The sequence below is a fragment of the Maniola hyperantus genome, chromosome 1 (assembly GCF_902806685.2).
Source record: "Maniola hyperantus chromosome 1, iAphHyp1.2, whole genome shotgun sequence".
NCBI lineage: Eukaryota > Metazoa > Arthropoda > Insecta > Lepidoptera > Nymphalidae > Maniola > Maniola hyperantus.
In genome coordinates, this window is record NC_048536.1 from 987,986 (window position 1) to 1,007,351 (window position 19,366).

The 19,366-nt window shown below is 38.7% G+C and overlaps 1 protein-coding gene across 1 annotated transcript in view; it reads left to right on the forward strand.

Moving 5' to 3' along the window:
* The window catches only part of wb (wing blister), a 222,021-nt gene that overhangs the window by 77,802 nt on the left and 124,853 nt on the right, over positions 1-19,366 (forward strand). The window contains exons 4-5 of the mRNA XM_069501061.1: positions 16,010-16,273; positions 18,333-18,497. Of these exons, the coding sequence (XP_069357162.1) occupies positions 16,010-16,273; positions 18,333-18,497 (429 nt within the window). The remainder of the gene's footprint in view (positions 1-16,009; positions 16,274-18,332; positions 18,498-19,366) is intronic.

Here is a 19,366-nt window from a genome sequence, read left to right on the forward strand (position 1 = left end):
ACGAATAAAATAAAATAAAATAAAATCATAACAAAACTCAGAGCCACTCAGCGGGCGATGCGGAGAGCTATGCTTGGCTTGAACTTTCTCTAGTACTACCTCCTCTGTAATGAAAACAATAAAACAAAAATATTATTCTGAAATATTTAATTAATTAGGTATGTTACAGTCTTTCACTTAAGTTTTAATTACTTTAATTAGGTAGGTAGTTAACTTCCTACTTTAATTGTAATAAATTAAAGATGACATTCCACAAGATATTTGATAAATATGATAGATGAAGAGTTTTTGCTCGGCTTTTAGCGTTCCGGTACGTCGCCATATTTTTTTTTTTTTTTTTTAATTTAAAGACTAGCGCTTGGCTGCAATCAGACCTGGTGGCAAGTGATGATGCAGCCTAAGATGGAGCGCGCTTGCCTAGAAGATGCCTATTCACTCTTGATTTGTATATAAATTAAAAATCGATGAAGGGGTATGGGTTTAAAAAAACTTCCATACCCCTGCCAAGTTAGCTCACTTCCATCTTAGACTGCATCATCACTTACCACCAGGTGAGATCGCAGTCAAGGGCTAACTTGAAAAAGAAGAAGATCTGTATTGTTTGATCCAAAAATGTAGTGCTGACAAGTTTTCAAATTATTTATTAAAAAAAAGTGTAAACTGTATCTTTTATTCAAATCACATCATGAACTCAGACCGCCAAGTCAGGCTGTTTGATTGACAGGTACTGATTCCGAGCACAGCCTAATTTTAGAGTATTCGCATCCTCTTCTGACTAATGTAATATGAAAAGGACAGACGCAGTTTGACAGTTTTAAATTTTATTTTTAGATGGTAAACCCGTGATTTTAGCGCACAGTCGCGAGCCTACTGTTTAAATTTGTAGCGTGCACTAAAATTTAGAGTCAACAAATGTAAAGTTCATGTTCTGTCCCTTTTTAGCATTGTTAAAAAGAAAAGGATGCAGATACTCTAAATTTAGTTTAGAGAAAGATGACGGAATCGGTGATTACCGATATGCGCCAGGTCGAAATGGCAATCGGGGTGGGGACGACGAGGAAAATCCATCATGGATACCACTGACCACGGGGGAACACAGTCGTTATGTCGGACTCCTACCGACTAAAAACCTCACGAGTTTCCATCCCACCGCTAACCCGGTGCGGGATAGCGTAGGTACCGTGTGGGTGTGCGGGGCGTCCCCTCGCCTCATACCCCGATTGCTATCTCGACCTGTCGCGAACTAGACGAAAATATATTATTAAGCACATCTAACTGCAGTCATTGTTTCCAGCAAACGCTATATCTCAACGGATTAAGCATTATCGGTGTAGTGTAGGTAGCACTATCTATCTGTCTACATATCGATAAATTTTATCCTGGTTACAATCAACAATTAGACGCTTAATTGGAGAGGAAAGGGGAATATTAGTCATTTAAAAAATGGCTAATATTCTTTTTTTAAAAAAAAAAAAAAAAATTTTACTTTGTTCTATGAAAATATATATTTGCAAAACTATAAAAATACATATATGTACCTACCTACAAATCAGTCATTTGCTAATTTTAGGTAGCTATATAAATTTTGCAATTAATAAAAATAAGTTTAGTAAGTCATGATTATAATCTAATTAACAACAAAAAGAGCAATTACAACAATCATTATCAAAATAAGTACCTAGTAATAAAATAATAATGTCTAATAAGTTAATAAAAACAAACATTTCTTAAATCTTAAAATTTAAATAATCTCAAACAGAATAGAATTGGTGGGTCATTAACCAGTCAGTAATCTTATTTTTCTAATTTTTGCAAAGGTAAGTCAATTAAATCTTTGGACAACTTGTTGTAAATTTGACTAGCCATACAATAAAATAATAATTTGATTGATTGAATATTTTTTTTTTAAATGTCAAGTTAATCATTTTTTACGAGACATTTCACCGCGATTAATAGCCTCATCTGGTGACAGAAGGGCTGGCTCATTTTTTGCGCAACGGATCAGCCTGGCTGTCTAGCGCGGAAATGCAGCCAGTATTCTTGGCACCATTCCACGCGGTCATGATTTATATAGTAATTAGATAATGCTAGCTTTAAGTTTTATTGTAATATTAAAAAAAAAAAAAAAAAAAGTTAATCATTATTGTACAGTAGGAGGAATAACAACGGACCTAATATGCTTCCTTCCGCAACGCCACTAATTATTGGGTCTCCATGAGGATCTAAAGGTGCGTTTTTTCTAGGTTTTGTATTTTCGAGATTTCTGTACATAAGTACAATACAATTTTTACATGCTTGTATACCTCATGGACACGCGCTGGCTCTCTCTCTATTAAGTACCATTTAAAAAACATACCTATTTTAAAAGATATAATTAGGCCAAAGTAGTGTGTCCATTATATTAAATTACCGATGTAATTTAATAAATTTCCCACTATCTGCAAAAGCAATAATTGATAAAATATTGACGTAGGTACCTATTACACCTACGTAGACAGCCGATGACGGATGTCATATACTAGTATTACATAATTTCATTCGCTAACAATAGATAGGTACACTTTATCAATAATCAAAGTTTTCTTAACTGCTCAAAAGTTTGCGACTTCCAAAAAAACCGTTCAGGTGCTGATAGACTTGAGCATTCACTTGTAATGAGCATTCGTGCGAATGTTACATCACAGAAACATACGAGAACATTTTAGCGAGCATTCTATCGAGCGTTCTAGCGAGCATTCTAGCGAGCAGATGAGCTTGGAGCTTTTTGCCAAGCCAAGCTTCTGTCATCGTTCTGCGACGTCCCTCCCCGCACCTGTTGCTCTCCAGTGTGACATCTTCATGAAGAATTGACGAGCATCGAATAGAGCGTTCGCTATAATTCTCAAGATGTTCGTAGCAATATTTGGGTCTATGCTTGGCTCGGCTCGTTGTTCAGTTCGACAAAAATAAAAACGGCGAATGCTCGAGGTTCTGTTACTAATGAATGCTCAAGTCTATCATCACCTTTCAAGTGCTCGCACACATTTTGCACGATAAATCAAAAACGCATTAAAATAAATAAAAATCTGTTTTAGAATGTACATTTAAAGTTCTTTTATATTATGATACCCCATTTTGTATAGCCATCTTACTTTGAACGTTGAAAATACTAATTATTTGTTCATGAACACCTTTTAATTTTTCTTGTGATGTAGCCACAAGTTCACGGTTTTTGGATTTTTCAGCTCAAACTACTGGACGGATCGCGTTGAAATTTAGCATGCAGATAGCTATTATAACGTAGGCATTTGCTAAGAAAGGATTTTTGAAAATTCAATCCCTATGGGGGTGAAACAGGGGTTTGAAATTTGGGTAGTCCACGCGGACGAAGTCTAGTTTATAATGCAGGCTTTGATATCGACAGCACAAAGATTGAACTGCAAAGATATCAATGAACGGGTATGAAAAGTATCCACAAAATAACAAAAGCAGTCTCTATTAATCAGGCGCAGAGTGTGTTCTGAAGTCGAAGAAGTTGGTGACATCCTTGTCATCCCCCTTCATGGCGACAAGGATGGAGAGACTGATGACGGCACCCAGCAGAACGCTTACGGCAATCGCCAGGAATCTGGTCGCAAACGGCCATTTTGAACACGCCCAGTATTGCTCGCGGATAACGCTGAAAAAAAAATTAAGCAAGTGATATATTTTCATCTCTAGGTATACGTATATAAACGCATTTTTTTTCTACCTATGCATCAAGCTGATACTTGGCAGAGCCATCCCATAAATGGCTGCAGTATTCCATGCACGATCTTATATTTATAAATCTAACGAAATTATAACATTTTTGTTTGACGTAAGTGTATTGATTTATTTATAGTGATAGCGTTATACGTTATTTTTTCGAGATAGTGAGTACTTCTAAGTAGATATATTTCGATAACATGGAAAATTAGGTACCTATATATCAGAAAGAAGGCAATTTTAGGGTTCCGTACCTCAAAAGGAGAAAAGGAACCCTTATAGGATCACTTTGTTGTCTGTCTGTCTGTCAAGAAACCTGTAGAGTACCTTCCGTCGACCTAGAATCATGAAATTTGGCAGAAAGGTAGGTCTTATAGCAGCCATGAGAGGAATAATCCGAAAACTTAAATAGATTTTTATTGCACTTATCGATCTAATAAATTTTTTGGTAGTTTATTATCTTTAGGATCAAATTAAGACACTTTAAAAAAATATCATAACAAGTGCGAGTCAGGCTCGTGCAATGGGGGTTCCGTACTACAGTCGTAATTTTTCGACATTTTGCATGATAATTCAAAAACTATGATACGTAAAAATAAATAAAAATCTGTTTTAGAATGCACAGGTGAAACCCTTTCATATAATACACCACTTAATACAGTTATCTTACTTAAAAAATTGAAAATACTAATTATTAGTTCATGACCACAATATAATTTTTTTTGTGTGATGTAACCAAAAAATCACGGTTTTCAGATTTTTCCCCTAATGTCAGCTATAAAACCTACCTACGAAATTTCATGATTCTAGGTCAACGGCAAGTACCCTGTAGGTTTCTTGACAGACCGACAGACAGACAGACAACAAAGTGATCCTATAGGGGTTCCGTTTTTCCTTTTGAGGTACGGAGCCCTAAAAAGGGTAAAATACCCTATTGCCACACACCTTACAGGAGGCTGCTGAAGTCTGTTTTCATTGACACTTTGAGTACTGCCAACAAACGCCGAGTTAACATATACAAAGTCACTTCTACTTTTTGAGGTTTTAGGAGTTCCAGGGTTTTGATGAACACGATTTTTGTGGTGACACTCCACGCATGGTTGAAGATTCCGGTTCGGTACATGAACCATATCAATTCTGACTGTCTGTCCGCTCGTTCCAGCGTTTTGTTTCGACATCTTTAAGAATCACCAAACTCACATATCACAAACTCAGTCTCTCATGACCGTGCTCTATCGGTTTGAATATGAAACTGAGCCAAGATATTGATAATGATAACATTTATCATATAGATAACAGAGGCGTACTGATAGAGTGGATCAACTATTGTTTTTGTGGAGACTTAGTTGCTAATATTTTTGCTATCATTATTTTTATCACCCTGTCCCAATTACCAAAGATTAGTTGGAAAAAAATACATCTATGTATCAAGTTCGCCATTTTTTATGTGCAACAAAGAGTTCAAAACAAACATTTTGACGACCTCCCTGGCGCAGCGGTAAGCACTGTGGTCTTATTAGTGGGAGGTCCTGGGTTCGATTCCTGGCAGGGGTTCGGAATTTTATAATTTTTTAATTTCTGGTCAGGTCTGGTGGGAGGCTTCGGCCGTGGCTAGTTACCACCTTACTGGCAAAGCCGTGCCGCCAAGCGATTTAGCGTTCCGGTACGATGCCGTGTAGAAACCAAAGGGATACGGGTTTAATAAAAACTGCCATACCCCTTCCATGTTAGCCCGCTATCTTAGACTGCATCATCACTTACTACCAGGTGAGATTGCAGTCAAGGGCTAACTTGTATCTGAATAAATAAATTAATAAAAAAACAAATGTCGAGTTACGTTGATGTGGAAAAGATAAGTGAGCTTTCAGGTATCTAAAAGAGAAAAATCGAAAAGATAAACTTTACTGATAAATACTTGAAGTATCAGACATTTATTTTATAATCTAAATGGTTAATCTGTAACGGGCATATCCAATTTAGGCAATATGGATACCAAGTTTAGACCAGGATAACTAGAGGACCAGCCGCCATTTTTAGCTAACAATAGCCTTTCAATATCTTAAATTGTGGTGAATAGAAATTTATCGCCTTTACTAAATTGGTTGTAATGTTATTTATCTATCAAACTTTTACTAAGATCAATGTTAACCCGCGTTGTTATTAATTGGCAGTCTTGATATTTAGGGCTGTGCCATATTTACTCACCGTATGGATCTGATAAGAAAGCTGAGGAGGAGGGATTTGCTTGAAGTGTACGGGAGCGGTGTGCAGGCTCGACCGTACCATAGGGAGATCTCCCACCGAGCGGTTCGTTTGCTCGGTAGTGCCAGCTGGGCCCACGGTTGTATCTTAAAACTTCTTAATATAGTGCAGATTGCAGAAAACTCCGTTAGTGCGAGTACTGTGGGCGGTACTTTTGTTCGAGACTACGTCATGAAACTTTATTCGATTGACTAGCGCCATCTAGTTGCAACTGTGGCAACCGTCACAGAAGTACCTATCTCTAGGCACAGAAGTTGGTTGCTCTGGTACTAAGGATACTCTGGTAGGTTACTTAGAGGACGTTTTGCTTGCTGCTGCTGCCAGAGCAAGCAGTAAGAGCGTCCAGACTGATGTGGCAATTGGGTGAAGCACATAGCTAAACACTGTGACTCCAAGATGCCGGGATGAAGACACTGCACGAAAATGCGCGATTATAAAAATACCAGAAGTGAATTTAAATATTAATCACGACGCGCGCGGGCTTATCGAGAGTTGTACCTTTTATAATAACCTTACTGCAATATATTGCAGTAGGGCACAATTGCTATTGCAACCACTCAATCAAAATGACGACCTAAACACAAAAGTGTTTCATAACCGGTCAAGTCTGTGCGTGAACGAGACTAGTCTAAGAATCATCAAACACCCGTATTTATACAAATCGATTCAATATGGTTGCCCCACAAGTCACAACAGATCACGTGATTTCTATTCAAAAGGCGGCAAATACAAAATTCGATAACACGATGTTGGAGAAATTACCATTGGTGGACAATCTCGAGACGACGCATCTCTAGATCCTCATTACTTACGAAGTTCTAATAAGCTTCAGCGACGATTTACGAAATCTATAAACAATGCAAGCACTCGCTAAATAATAAATTCCTCTTTAATTACAAATCTTAAACGTGCTTATTAATCCTAACTTACTGCATAACCAGCTTCACTCATTACGCACGTAACTAATAAGCTACGGGCCAAAAAACAATACGAAACTCGCTTCTGTACGCTTAGTACGAGATTTTATGTCTTACCAACGTTGATAGTATTCGAGTGTCGAAACACTTCCGCGTTATAGTAAACTGGATCTTAACTGCCTTGTTTTAAAACTCAAGTTTGTCAAAACATCTACAGCCAGCTCTCCAAGCGGAAACTTTGCGAAATTAAAATCAGTGGCATTGCATTTTTGACTTCAATTCAAGGTTCTTTAGGTCCATTTTCTTTTGACGTTAATGTGTTTCGACTCTTGAATTCTATCAGCGATTGGTGAGACGTATAATCTTATACTAAGGCTGATACGTGGAAGACACCACTTACGTTCAAGATGGGATCTCAGCCTTGTATGGGCGAACTAATGAACACGCATGCTCCCTGTCTCACTGTGTATGGAGTTTTTCTCATTGACCGCATTTGGTCACTGATGATTTAGCTTGAAAGGCCTGTAAAGTGCAACTAAATAGAAGGGATTCTTAATAGTGTAACAGTTTTTTTGTTACACGACCACCATTAACATTCCATGGAATGTATCATGATACGGAATCAAGAAATACAAACAAAAAAAACCAAAGGGTGACGAATGTTATATTCCTACAGTATCAAAATTAAATCAGCTTAAATTTTACCAGACCAGACAGGTTTTACTTTAAACAATAAGCGAATTCTCGTTTAATACTTGGAACATGCCAGAAAGAAGAAAGTGTCTACTCTGATAAGTATCTGACAGGAGCAAAATCTTCCTGTTAAATTATATTGAGTGTTAAGACTTCCTGAAGAAGTTGAATAAAAGCATTACGAAGCATCAACTCTTACATCATCATCATCGTCATCATAAGCCTGTGGACGTCCACTGTTGGACAGACGCCTTCCCTAAAGAGCGCCACCACACCTGGTCCTCAACCTTCCTCATCCAGCCATTTCCCGCCAGCCTCTTTATATCGTCGATCCATCGTGCTGGAGGGCGTCCCACACTACGCTTGCTTAAACGCGGTCTCCACTCAAAGACTTTCCGGCTCCAACTGCCATCGCCTCTACGAAAGGCATGACCTGCCCACTGCCACTTCACTTGCTAATAGTTTGGGCTATGTCAGTGACCTTGGTTCTCCTGCAGATCTCCTCATTTCGGATCTTATCAGGGAAACTCCTAACATAGCCCTCTCCATAGCTCGCTGAGCGACTTTGAATTTATGAACAAGGCCGTTTGTCCACGTTTCAGCACCATAGGTGATGACGGGAAGAACACACTGGTAGAAGACTCAACTCTTTAACAAATCTCATTATGATGGATTAATAATGAGTCATTATCCATCCATCATCGTGTGGCAACAAGCTGCTTTACGTAATCTTGAAGGAATTACCGAATTCTACGATCTGTGCCCCTTGTGGTTTATGTGATGTCTTCGAACATTGCGTGTTGCCAGTGATGACATATGGATCCGAGATATGGTCGCTAACTATGGGCCTCATAAGAAAGCTCAGGGTCACTCAGCGGGTGATGGAGAGAGCTATGCTTGGAGTTTCTCTACGTGATCAAATCAGAAATGGGGAGATCTGTAGGAGAACTAGAGTAACCGACATAGCTCAACGAGTTGCGAAACTAAAGTAGCAATGGTCAGGGCACATAGTTCGTAAAACCGATAGACGTTGGGGTCTCAAGGTGCTGGAATGGCGACCTCGCACCGGAAGACAGAGCGTTGGAACGGACGACATCAGACGAGTCGCAGGAAGCTGCTGTATTTATGTGGAAGTTCCTACAAGAGACCTATGTCCAGCTGTGGACGTCTATCAGTTGATGATGATGATGTATGATTTTGATAAATGAGGTGACGCTAAATCAACGTTAACTGCTAGGTGGACATCGTTCGGCGGTGTTCCCACTAGATTATAACATGGGGTTATTCAAGGGGCGGACCAACAAATTCCTAAAAGGCCGGCAACGCATCGGCGGCTCCTCTGGTGCTGCAAATGTTCATGGGCGGCGGTAATCACTTAACATCAGGTGACCCGCCTGCTCGCTTGCTCGCTATATCTATTAAAAAAAAAAAAAAAAAAAACATACCACATCAAACGAATCACAATCACAGCAGCAAGTCCATAGGAACTTCAACTTCGTAACAAATAGTAGTTCTTACTTTACAAATGAAACAGCGTCGCACCTCCATTTAATTGGCTCACGCGATCTCGCACGAGCCGGACAATTTGATTGCCTCCTGAATCCATTATTTAAATCCGTCCATCGTAACAAAGCTTCCCAGGAACTCGTCTATTATACACGCTACGAAGGAGCCTGTAATTTCACCCGATATCCTGTACGAGATTGCTACATTTATTTAAATTGCACATGCTTTTGACAAAGCACTGTCTGAATTCTAAGAATAGTTCCCTTCTATTTTGCTACAAAGAAACTTTCTGTCGTGTCTATCAAGAAAACCTATAGGGTATTTCCCGTTGACCAAGAACCATTAAAATTGGTAGGTAGGTAGGTCTTAGCACAAGTACAGGAATAGATCCGAAAACCGTGAATTTGTGTTTACATCACAGAAAAATTCAAATGTGTTCATGAACAAATATTAGTACTTTCAATATTCAAAGTTAGATAACTAAACCAAGTGGGGTATCATATGAAAAGGCTGTAATAGTATATTCTAAAACAAAGTTTTATTTATTTTTACACATAATAGTTTTTGATTTATCGTTCAAAATGTCGAAACCGGCCAATTGCGTGTTAGGCTCGCGCACCGAGAATTCCGTACTACAGTCGTATTTTTTCGAAATTTTGCACGATAGATCAAAAACTATGATGCACAAAAATAAATAAAATCTGTTTTAGAATGCACAAGTAGCCCTTTCATATTATGATACAGTTATTACTTTGATATAGGTAGTTATCTTACTTTGAGAATTGTTATTTTAGTTTATGACCACATTTTTTTTTTGGTTTGTGGGATGTAACCACAAATTCACGATTTTCAGATTTTTCCCCTTATGTCCGCTATAAGACCTACCTACCTGTAAAATTTTATGATTCTAGGTCAACGGGAAGTATCCTGTAGGTTTCTTGACAGACAGACAGACAACAAATTGATCCTATAAGGGTTCCGTTTTTCCGTTTGAGGTACGGAACCCTAAAAATACGGCTCTAATACGGTGTACCTTCGGTGCGCGAGTCTCACTCGCACTTGGTCGGTTTTTCATCATCTTGTCGACACCCAGTACCACAAGTTTTTATTTTTATTTACTCTCGTCTGTTCCCACGGCGGCGGTCGTGTCCCAGTGTTAATAGAGGGGGCACGACACCAACTAATTGCGTTCCGAGTGCGAGCTGCTGGTGTCATACTGTTTTGTTTGCACTGTTAATGGCGTCGAGATGTGCTGTAAATTGATAAGTGCATGGCACAGGGCACTAGACCAACACTTTTGAGTTGATAAACAAGAGTAAATAATGGTTCATTATGATTGACTGGATCCGGTTAGGAAACTTATTCCCATAGGTAACTTCCTATAACAACACTAACGCCAGTATCATAGTTCACGGCAGTTAGGTTAGGGAACTTCTAACAAAACGTCGAGGCTTTGACGTCACTGGCAGGCGAATGTTGACTTACATTTTGACGCAGGTAACCCTAAGAGTAGTCCCATTATTCCTTGATTTTACGTCACCGTAGCCTAATCAGTATTAGAACCCTTATCATAAATGCGAAAGTGTGCTGGTTTGTTGGACTGTTGGTTTGACCTTCAATCACGTCGCAACGGAGCAATGGATTGATGTGTTTTTTTATATGGATATAGTCAAAGACCTGGAGAGTGACATAGACTACATTTTATTATTTTTAAGTCACGGCTAAAATGGTGTCAAAACCATAGCGAGCAAATACGAATGGATATCTTAGCTTCACATCACTCAAAGCAGGACTTCCGAAATTTCTGGAAAGCCACGAACAAATCAAATGGTAGGCCTGGTCTTCCAGTGAGCGTTGAAGGCATTAGTGACCATGGGCTTATAGCTGACTTGTTTAAAGATCATTTTACAGTAAAATCACCATTGGGGTCATCACGGTCAGGGGGGGGGTCGGGAGACGTGTGGTCGGGAGATTGGTGTCCGATTTACAGCCAATGACGTTAACAAGGTTATTACTTCTATGTCGCGCGGCAAATCTCCCGGCCATGACGGCCTCAGCATAGAACACCTGAAACACGCCGGTCCCCATCTTCCCCGGGTGCTAGCGATATTTTATAATATGTGCATAGGACATTCGTACTTGCCTGTAGCACTGATGAAAACCGTGGTGGTACCAATCGTGAAAAATAAAACTGGGGACATCTGTGACAAGTCTAACTACAGGCCGATTTCCCTTGCTACAGTTGTTGCTAAAGTACTTGACGGTTTGCTTAATACACAATTGGATACGTTCATTAAGCTGCATGACAACCAGTTTGGTTTCAGACCTGGTTTATCTACAGAGTCAGCCATATTGTGTCTTAAGCAAACTGTCCGGTACTATACGGAAAAACGTACCCCCGTCTACGCATGTTTTCTCGATCTGTCCAAGGCATTTGACCTGGTGAATTACGACATCCTGTGGCAAAAACTGAAAGATACTGGAATGCCCGATGAAATTAACAGGATCTTCAAATTTTGGTATGAAAACCAGGTCAATGTCGTGCGATGGTCGGAAAGCTTTTCTAGGCCTTATAGGTTGGAGTGTGGCGTGAGGCAGGGGGGCTTAACCTCGCCTAAGCTTTTCAACCTCTACGTCAATGCGCTGATAGAGGCACTTAGCAGTACGCGTGTCGGATGTCATATTGATGGAGCGTGTCTCAATAACATTAGTTATGCAGACGACATGGTGTTGCTGAGTGCGTCTGTCTGTGGTATCACGAAACTGTTGGGCATTTGTGAGACCTATGCCCACAGTCACGGCTTGACCTACAATGTCAAGAATAGTGAATGCATGGTCTTTCAGGCCAGGGGAAAAACACTTCCTCCCACTGTACCACCTATAAAGCTGTATGAGACTCCACTAAAGAGAGTGGAGCAGTTTAAATACCTGGGGCATGTTATATCCTCTGACCTGAAAGACGATGCAGATATAGAGAGAGAACGCAGGGCGTTGTCTGTTAGGGCGAACATGATCGTCCGCAGGTTTGCTCGTTGTTCTGTAGCCGTCAAAATCACTCTTTTCAGAGCATATTGCACCTCCTTCTACACGAGCAGCCTGTGGATCGATTACACGCAAAAGCAGTACAATGCCCTGCGTGTACAATATAATAATGCATTCAGGATGCTGATGGGGCTGCCCAGATTCTGCAGCGCGTCAGGGATGTTCGCCGAGGCGCATGTAGACTGTTTTTATACTACTATGCGAAAGCGGTGCACATCCCTGTTGCGTAGAGTCCGGTCCAGCCCCAATGGCCTCCTGAAGGTATTTTCTGACAGGATCGACTGCCAGTACTTGAATCACTGTTGTATGATTCACGTGCTGGCAAATCGATCCTGTCCTAATTTAAATAGTTATAGATTTTTTACTAACAAATAGGTTTAAGTTTCGTGTAATTACTAACACTAATATTAATAATTACTAACAATTAGGTTTAAGTTTCGTGTAATTACTAACACCAATATGATCCTTGTTGGTCGAAATAAAAACATTTTATTTTATATTTTTATTTATTTTATCCCTGAAAATCAAAGAGTTCCCACAGGATTGTTATAAACCTATATCGTCGATTCAGGATCAAACCGAGAGTTCCCTCACTCTAGTTCACTCTGCGAGTATTACACTTACGTGCAACCTAATCGACTCACATTCTTAGCGCATCTCGCAAATGTACCTACTTAGTTATTCTTCTTATAACTACGTTAGTTAGTTTATGAAACTAGATGATGATGACTTCGTGCGCGTGGTTTCAAAATCCCGTGAGAACTTTGTGATTATTCGGGATAGAAAGTAGCTAATGCCTTCAGGATGTAAGCTATCTCCGTACCAAGAAGCATTATGTCCGAAACTTTATCGGATTTAGGTTTTTTTTAAAATCCTAGCAACTTTTTGAGTTTGATCAAATTCGCTTCTTATTAATAGCAATCCTTCCTTCAAACAAATTCAGTACGATATAGACTATTGAGGATATCCGCATTCTTTCTTTGTGAAATCTCTTTCAATATGGTTTCTTGATTCAGTCAATATAGTGTTTTCCATAGTCAAAGTCAAAATCAAATGATTTATTCAAAATAGGTAATAAATTACGCTTATTGATGGTCTGGTATGGTGTTATATTTGTAAGATATAGTGGTGATAATTATAACGCAAACTTAAAACTAAAGCTGCGAGGGTTCCAAACGCGCCCAGTTCTGAGAAGAGCCCACAACAAACTCAGCGGGGTATTCTTTTTATTATCACCACTTTACAAAATTATTGAAACTTATTAGAACTATCACAAAGTCGTTAAGCAACTCATTCCCAAGCTTGCTTATCATTTAAATAATCCTTTACATTGTAATAGGATTTTTCAATTAGTTTACGTTTTATGAACACTTTGAACTTGTTGAGAGACATCTCCAATATGTCTTCTGGAAGCTTATTATAGAAACGTATGGAATTACGAGCAAATGAATTGCTAACTTTACTGAGCCTAGAGGCGGGCATTACAAGTTTATTTTTATTTCTAGTATTTATATTATGACAGTCACTTTTTTTTTTAATTTATTTATGTTTTTATGTGCGTACTGTAAACGTACATACGTATGCTAAGTCAAAGTGAAACTCTGCGTTGGATACTCATTATGCAGTTTATCGTCTATTGTTTGCTAAACGGTATTGAAATGTTTAATTTACGTACGATTTGGTGAAGTTGCGACAATATTTTAGGCTTTCCAATTCTAAGTTGAGTAAATGACAGCCGTGATAGCCTAGTTTTTTTAAGGGTTCCGTACCTTAAAGGTACCCTTATACACTTTGTTATCTGTCTGTGTGTTTGTCTGTCTGTCAAGAAACCCATAGGGTACTTCCCGTTGACTTAAAATTATGAAATTAATTATTAATTTGTTAATTATAACGGAATAATTCACGATAACACAAATTAGAAATGTCTTATCAGATAAAACTTTTATAATGTTACAAAGTCAAAGTCTAATTAGTCTAATTTATTATCAGTTATCTCTCATGCAGACGTTTGCAGAATTTGGATAAAATCACGTTGGTCGTAGACGATAAAACTCCGTTTCATGTGATTATTGATTACTGATTATTTTATTGATTTATTAAACAATAGGCATCCTCGGTATGCTTAAAGCAATGCGATTGCATACCGAGTCAGAAGTTACATATTATACATAGTTTTTTTTTAAATCTTATTTTTTTTTTTTTAATGAAAATATTACAATAAAACTTAAAGCTAGCCTTCTACTTGAGACTGGCAAAGTGCATTGTGCTGACATGGCACTGGAAAAAGCCATATATTAAGAGAAGAAGAAGAAGAAAGCTAGCCTTATCTAATTACAATACAAATCATGCCCGCGTGGAATGGTGCCAATAATAGTGGCTGCATTTCCGCGCTGGACAGCCAGTCTGATCCGTTGCGCAAAAAATGAGCCAGCCCTTCTGTCACCAGATGAGGCTATTAATCGCGGTGAAATGTCTCGTAATTTTTTTTTATTGTTATATAGTTTATTGAATTCACATAATTACTAGATAATATTAAAAACATGTAATTGTTGGTGCTGAGCAATCAGACCATTGAGCAAGGTGAGTGCTCTTAGGGTTGGTGTATTTTCGGCAAAATTTGTCCGTGTCGTTGCCAGATGAAAAAAATACCCGGCCAAGTGCGAGTCAGGCTCGCGCAACGGGGGTTCCGTGCTACAGTCGTATTTTTTCGATATTTTCCCACTTGATATAGTTATCTTACTTCGAAAGTTGAAAATACTAATTATTAGTTGATGACCACAATTTTTTTTTGTGTGATGTAACCACAAATTCACAGTTTTCAGATTTTTCCCCGAATGTCTGCTATTAGACCTATCTACATGCCAAATTTCATGATTCTAGGTCAACGGGAAGTACCCTGTAGGTTTCTTGACAGACAACAAAGTGATCCTATAAGGGTTCCGTTTTTCCTTTTGAGGTACGGAACCGTAAAAAGGAAGATTATTATTATGCATCATCCAAATTTGCGCTATCAAAGCGACTACGAAGCGGAACGTAACCCGCGCGGTGCAGTGGTGCGACTCCAACATTCGCGTGGTGCACCCTGTATAGTCTATGGTGCACCCATATACTTACAACGTTTTTTTATTTATTTTTTTATTTAGACAAAACGAAAAGTGAACAATTTACACCACACTTTTAGACCAAAGCACTAGATAAAAAGCCGAGACTGGTGTTGGCAGTTTGCAGCCCAAATAGACCGTAGTCTGTGCTGTGCACGTTACATTTAGTATACGCAAAACCTGAAACTATAATTTGTTCAGAATCAATTGCAATCATTTTTATAACGGGTTATATTTTAACCAAGTTATCAATACTTCCATACTAATATCATAAATGCGAAAGTGTGTCTGTTTGTCTGTGTATCTGTCTGGGCTTTTCACGGCCCAACAGTTCAACCGATTCTGATGAAATTTGGTACAGAGTTAGCTTACATCCCGGGGACGGACATAGGCTACTTTTATCTCGAAAATCACAGAGTTTCCACGGGATTTTAAAAAAAGCTAAATCCACGCGGATGAAGTGGCGGGCATCATCTAGTCGCCCATTGGCCTCAATAGCTCAACGGTTAGAGGAGCGGACTGAAATCCGAAAGGTCGCCGGTTCAAACCCCACCCGTTGCACTATTGTCGCACCTACTCCTAGCACAAGCTTTACGCTGGAGTTGCTAGTTGGAGGGGAAAGGGGAATATTAGTCATCTTATAAAAGGAAAAAGGTGACTGACTGACTGCAGCATAAGCTAGTCAATAGAATATAATATTATTCTTTAAAAAAAAAATTGGACGGGAAAGTTAGTTAATTGTTTTTTTTTTATAATTTTCAGAAAATGGAGCTCCTCCACGTCATCATCAAGTCAGGTCCATCACCACGCCCCCTAGCGTGGTCTCTGGAAGTATCCTCAACGGAGAGCGGCGACGACTGGCGACTGGTCCGAGCGTTCGGAGACCGTGACCATTGCCGCAAGCTCTGGGACCTCAGGCCTGAGAGGAGGAGGAGGAAAGCGAGAGGGGCCAAGAGGACCAGTAGGGCGGACAAACCCTCCTGTTCCACACAGTTCACGAGTCCACGACCCTTGGAAAATGGGGAGGTGAGTTTATTTGATTTTTAGAGTTCCATTTCACCAGAAAAAACCGGCCAAGTGCGAGTCAGGCTCGCGCAAGGAGGGTTCCGTACTAAAGTCGTATTTTTTCAACATTTTGCACGATAATTCAAAAACTATGATGCATAAAATAAATAAAAATCTGTTTTAGAATGTACAGGTGAAGACCTTTCATAATGATACCCCACTTGATATAGTTATCTTACTTGGAAAATTAAAAATACTAATTATTAATTCATGAACACTATTTTTTAACCTAACCTAACCACAAATTTACGGTTTTCAGATTTTTCTCCTTATGTCTGCAATAACTACCTACCAGCCAAATTTCATAATTCTAGGTCAACGGGACTGTAGGTTTCTTGACAGACCGACATCGACAGACAACAAAATGATCCTATAAGGGTTCAGTTTTTCCTTTTGAGGTACGGAACCCTAAAAAGGTACCCTTATCACTTCGTTGTCGTGTATCGGTGTGCGGGGCGTCCCCCCGCCTCATACCCAGATTGCCATCACGACCTGTCGCGGACTATACTATATTACATAAAGTATGTACTATGCACTAAAATTTTATCTACATAGAAGTGCAAATAAAATACCTTTCCATTTGCGAGCCTTATTGTTACAGTTATATCTAATCGTACTCTTATCCTAAATTATTATCGGGCTACACCTAAAAATTCAAATTATGTAGGTACTTAGATTAGGTACAATTTTACTTTATTTCTTTTTATACGCTTTATGCGAACATAATAATCTTTTTAAAACTGCGAAAAATATAATAACAGATCCTCATTCGCTCTCCTTGCACAGTACAAAAAATGCTGCATCAGTAATAATAATAATAATCGTTTATTATTCAAAAAGTATTCGTACAAGTATAAGTATTTAGTAAATACAATTTTAATACAATCTGTATAGGTAATTGATACAGCATTTTAAACTCGTATGCTTCTTCGTAATTTTTCTTATTTTATATATTTACCTAGTATACCTATATAAAACAATTTTATAAAATAACTATTAGTTTAAAGTTGTTTTTTTAAATTTTAATTTAGATACAAAAAATATTTATTTACCATTTTTTAAATTACACAGTGATTTTTGTAATGTAAGTAAATCAGTTAATTTTGTACTTATATAAAATAGATAGATTATTATGCTTGTTTTCTAAAAATAAAAGATCTTCTGATAGCAAACAAATGATGCAATGGTGACGTACTAATAATAACTGCAGTGAGTCACATATCAGTCACCAGTGAGTCATACATCAGTCACTCTGTTCTGACTTCTGAAACCCGCGATGTTATCACTGAAGCCGATAGTGATTTCAATCGATACGCACCTGTACCTATGTACTTAGTGACTCAACAATGGTGAGTTAACAAGCAAGAACATATTAAGTTCAAAGGGTTATGGGGTGGGTCCATGGAATTAGGAATGAGCTTGTTGACGACCTCCCTTGCGCAGTGGTAAGCGCTGTTGTCTTAATTGTCGGAGATCATGATGAATGAAAGAAATGGCAGGTTAAACAAAACGTTTATTATCTACTAGCTTATGCTCGCTTCGTCTGCGTCGACTACACAAATTATAAACCCCTATTTCACCCCCTTTAGGAGTTCAATTTTCAAAAATCCTTTCTAAGCGGATGCCTACGTCATAATAGCTATGTGCATGCTAAATTTCAGTCCGATCCGTCCCGTAGTTTGAGCTGTGCGTTGATAGATCCGTCAGTCAGTCAATCCTTTTATATATTTACTAGCATGATCCCCGCCGCGACTTCCTCGTGTATTTACATTTTTCAAAATCTCGCGGGAACTTTTTGTTTTTCCGGGATAAAAAAGTAGTATCTGTGTTAATCCAGGGTATAATCTATCTCCATTCCAAATTTCATCCAAATCCGTTCAGTCGTTTTTGCGTGACTGAGTAACAAACATCCAAACATCCACACTTTCACATTTATAATATTAAAGTAGGATAGATTTAGATGAATATGACACTAAATAGCTTACCAATGTTATAACCATTGTCTATCCCTGTCTTTCAGATGCACGTGGGTATAGGAGAAGGTGTACCAGCAAGAAGAGTACGAGTCTCATTTCGAGCCGCGCATTCCTCCACTAGACATCAGTACTATACTGTCAGGGAACTGACGCTCGCAGCTAGGTGTATCTGCCATGGACATGCCAAGCACTGCTCAGTGGACCATAAGGTGAGATCCATCTAACCTAACTCAGTTACTGATAACAAGGCGAATTCCTCCACTAGACATTAGTACTATACTGTCAGGGAACTGACGCTCGCAGCTAGGTGTATCTGCCATGGACATGCCAAGCACTGCTCAGTGGACCATAAGGTGAGATCCATCTAACCTAACTCAGTTACTGATAACAAGGCGAATTCCTCCACTAGACATTAGTACTATACTGTCAGGGAACTGACGCTCGCAGCTAGGTGTATCTGCCATGGACATGCCAAGCACTGCTCAGTGGACCATAAGGTGAGATCCGTCTAACCTAGCTTTACCACTTGGTCACCACTCGTGACTATCACCAGTACTAAAGATACTGTTTGGTTGAACAAACTAGTCTGCGTACAGTACAGTAGTAAAAAGTTGAATTCGCACTGCCCAATACCAAAAACACAAGTAACATTAATTTAATGATAAATAACGATACATTGAAAATAGAAGAGACTACAACTTTTTTGGGGATAACCTTAGATGCGAAGCTTCAATGGGGCACCCATATATCAACTCTTGCTAGCAAAATAAATATATATATGTATATAATAGAAATAGATATCCTTACTGTAGCCTCTCAATATATTTATAATAACATAATTTTTGTAAGACAAAATATTCTTAGTTACAAGAAAATTGGTGATCTACACATTATAGGCTAACTAGAAACAAAGACAAACTTGCAGCTCCTACCTTCCGCCTCAGACAAGTCCAAAAGTCGTTTGTGGGTATTGGTATTACCTTTTATAATAAAATCCCGCAAACTATTTTGGACTTACCTTTGCACAAGTTTAAAAAATCTATTAAAAATATGGTCCTGAAAAAAGCATATTACACAA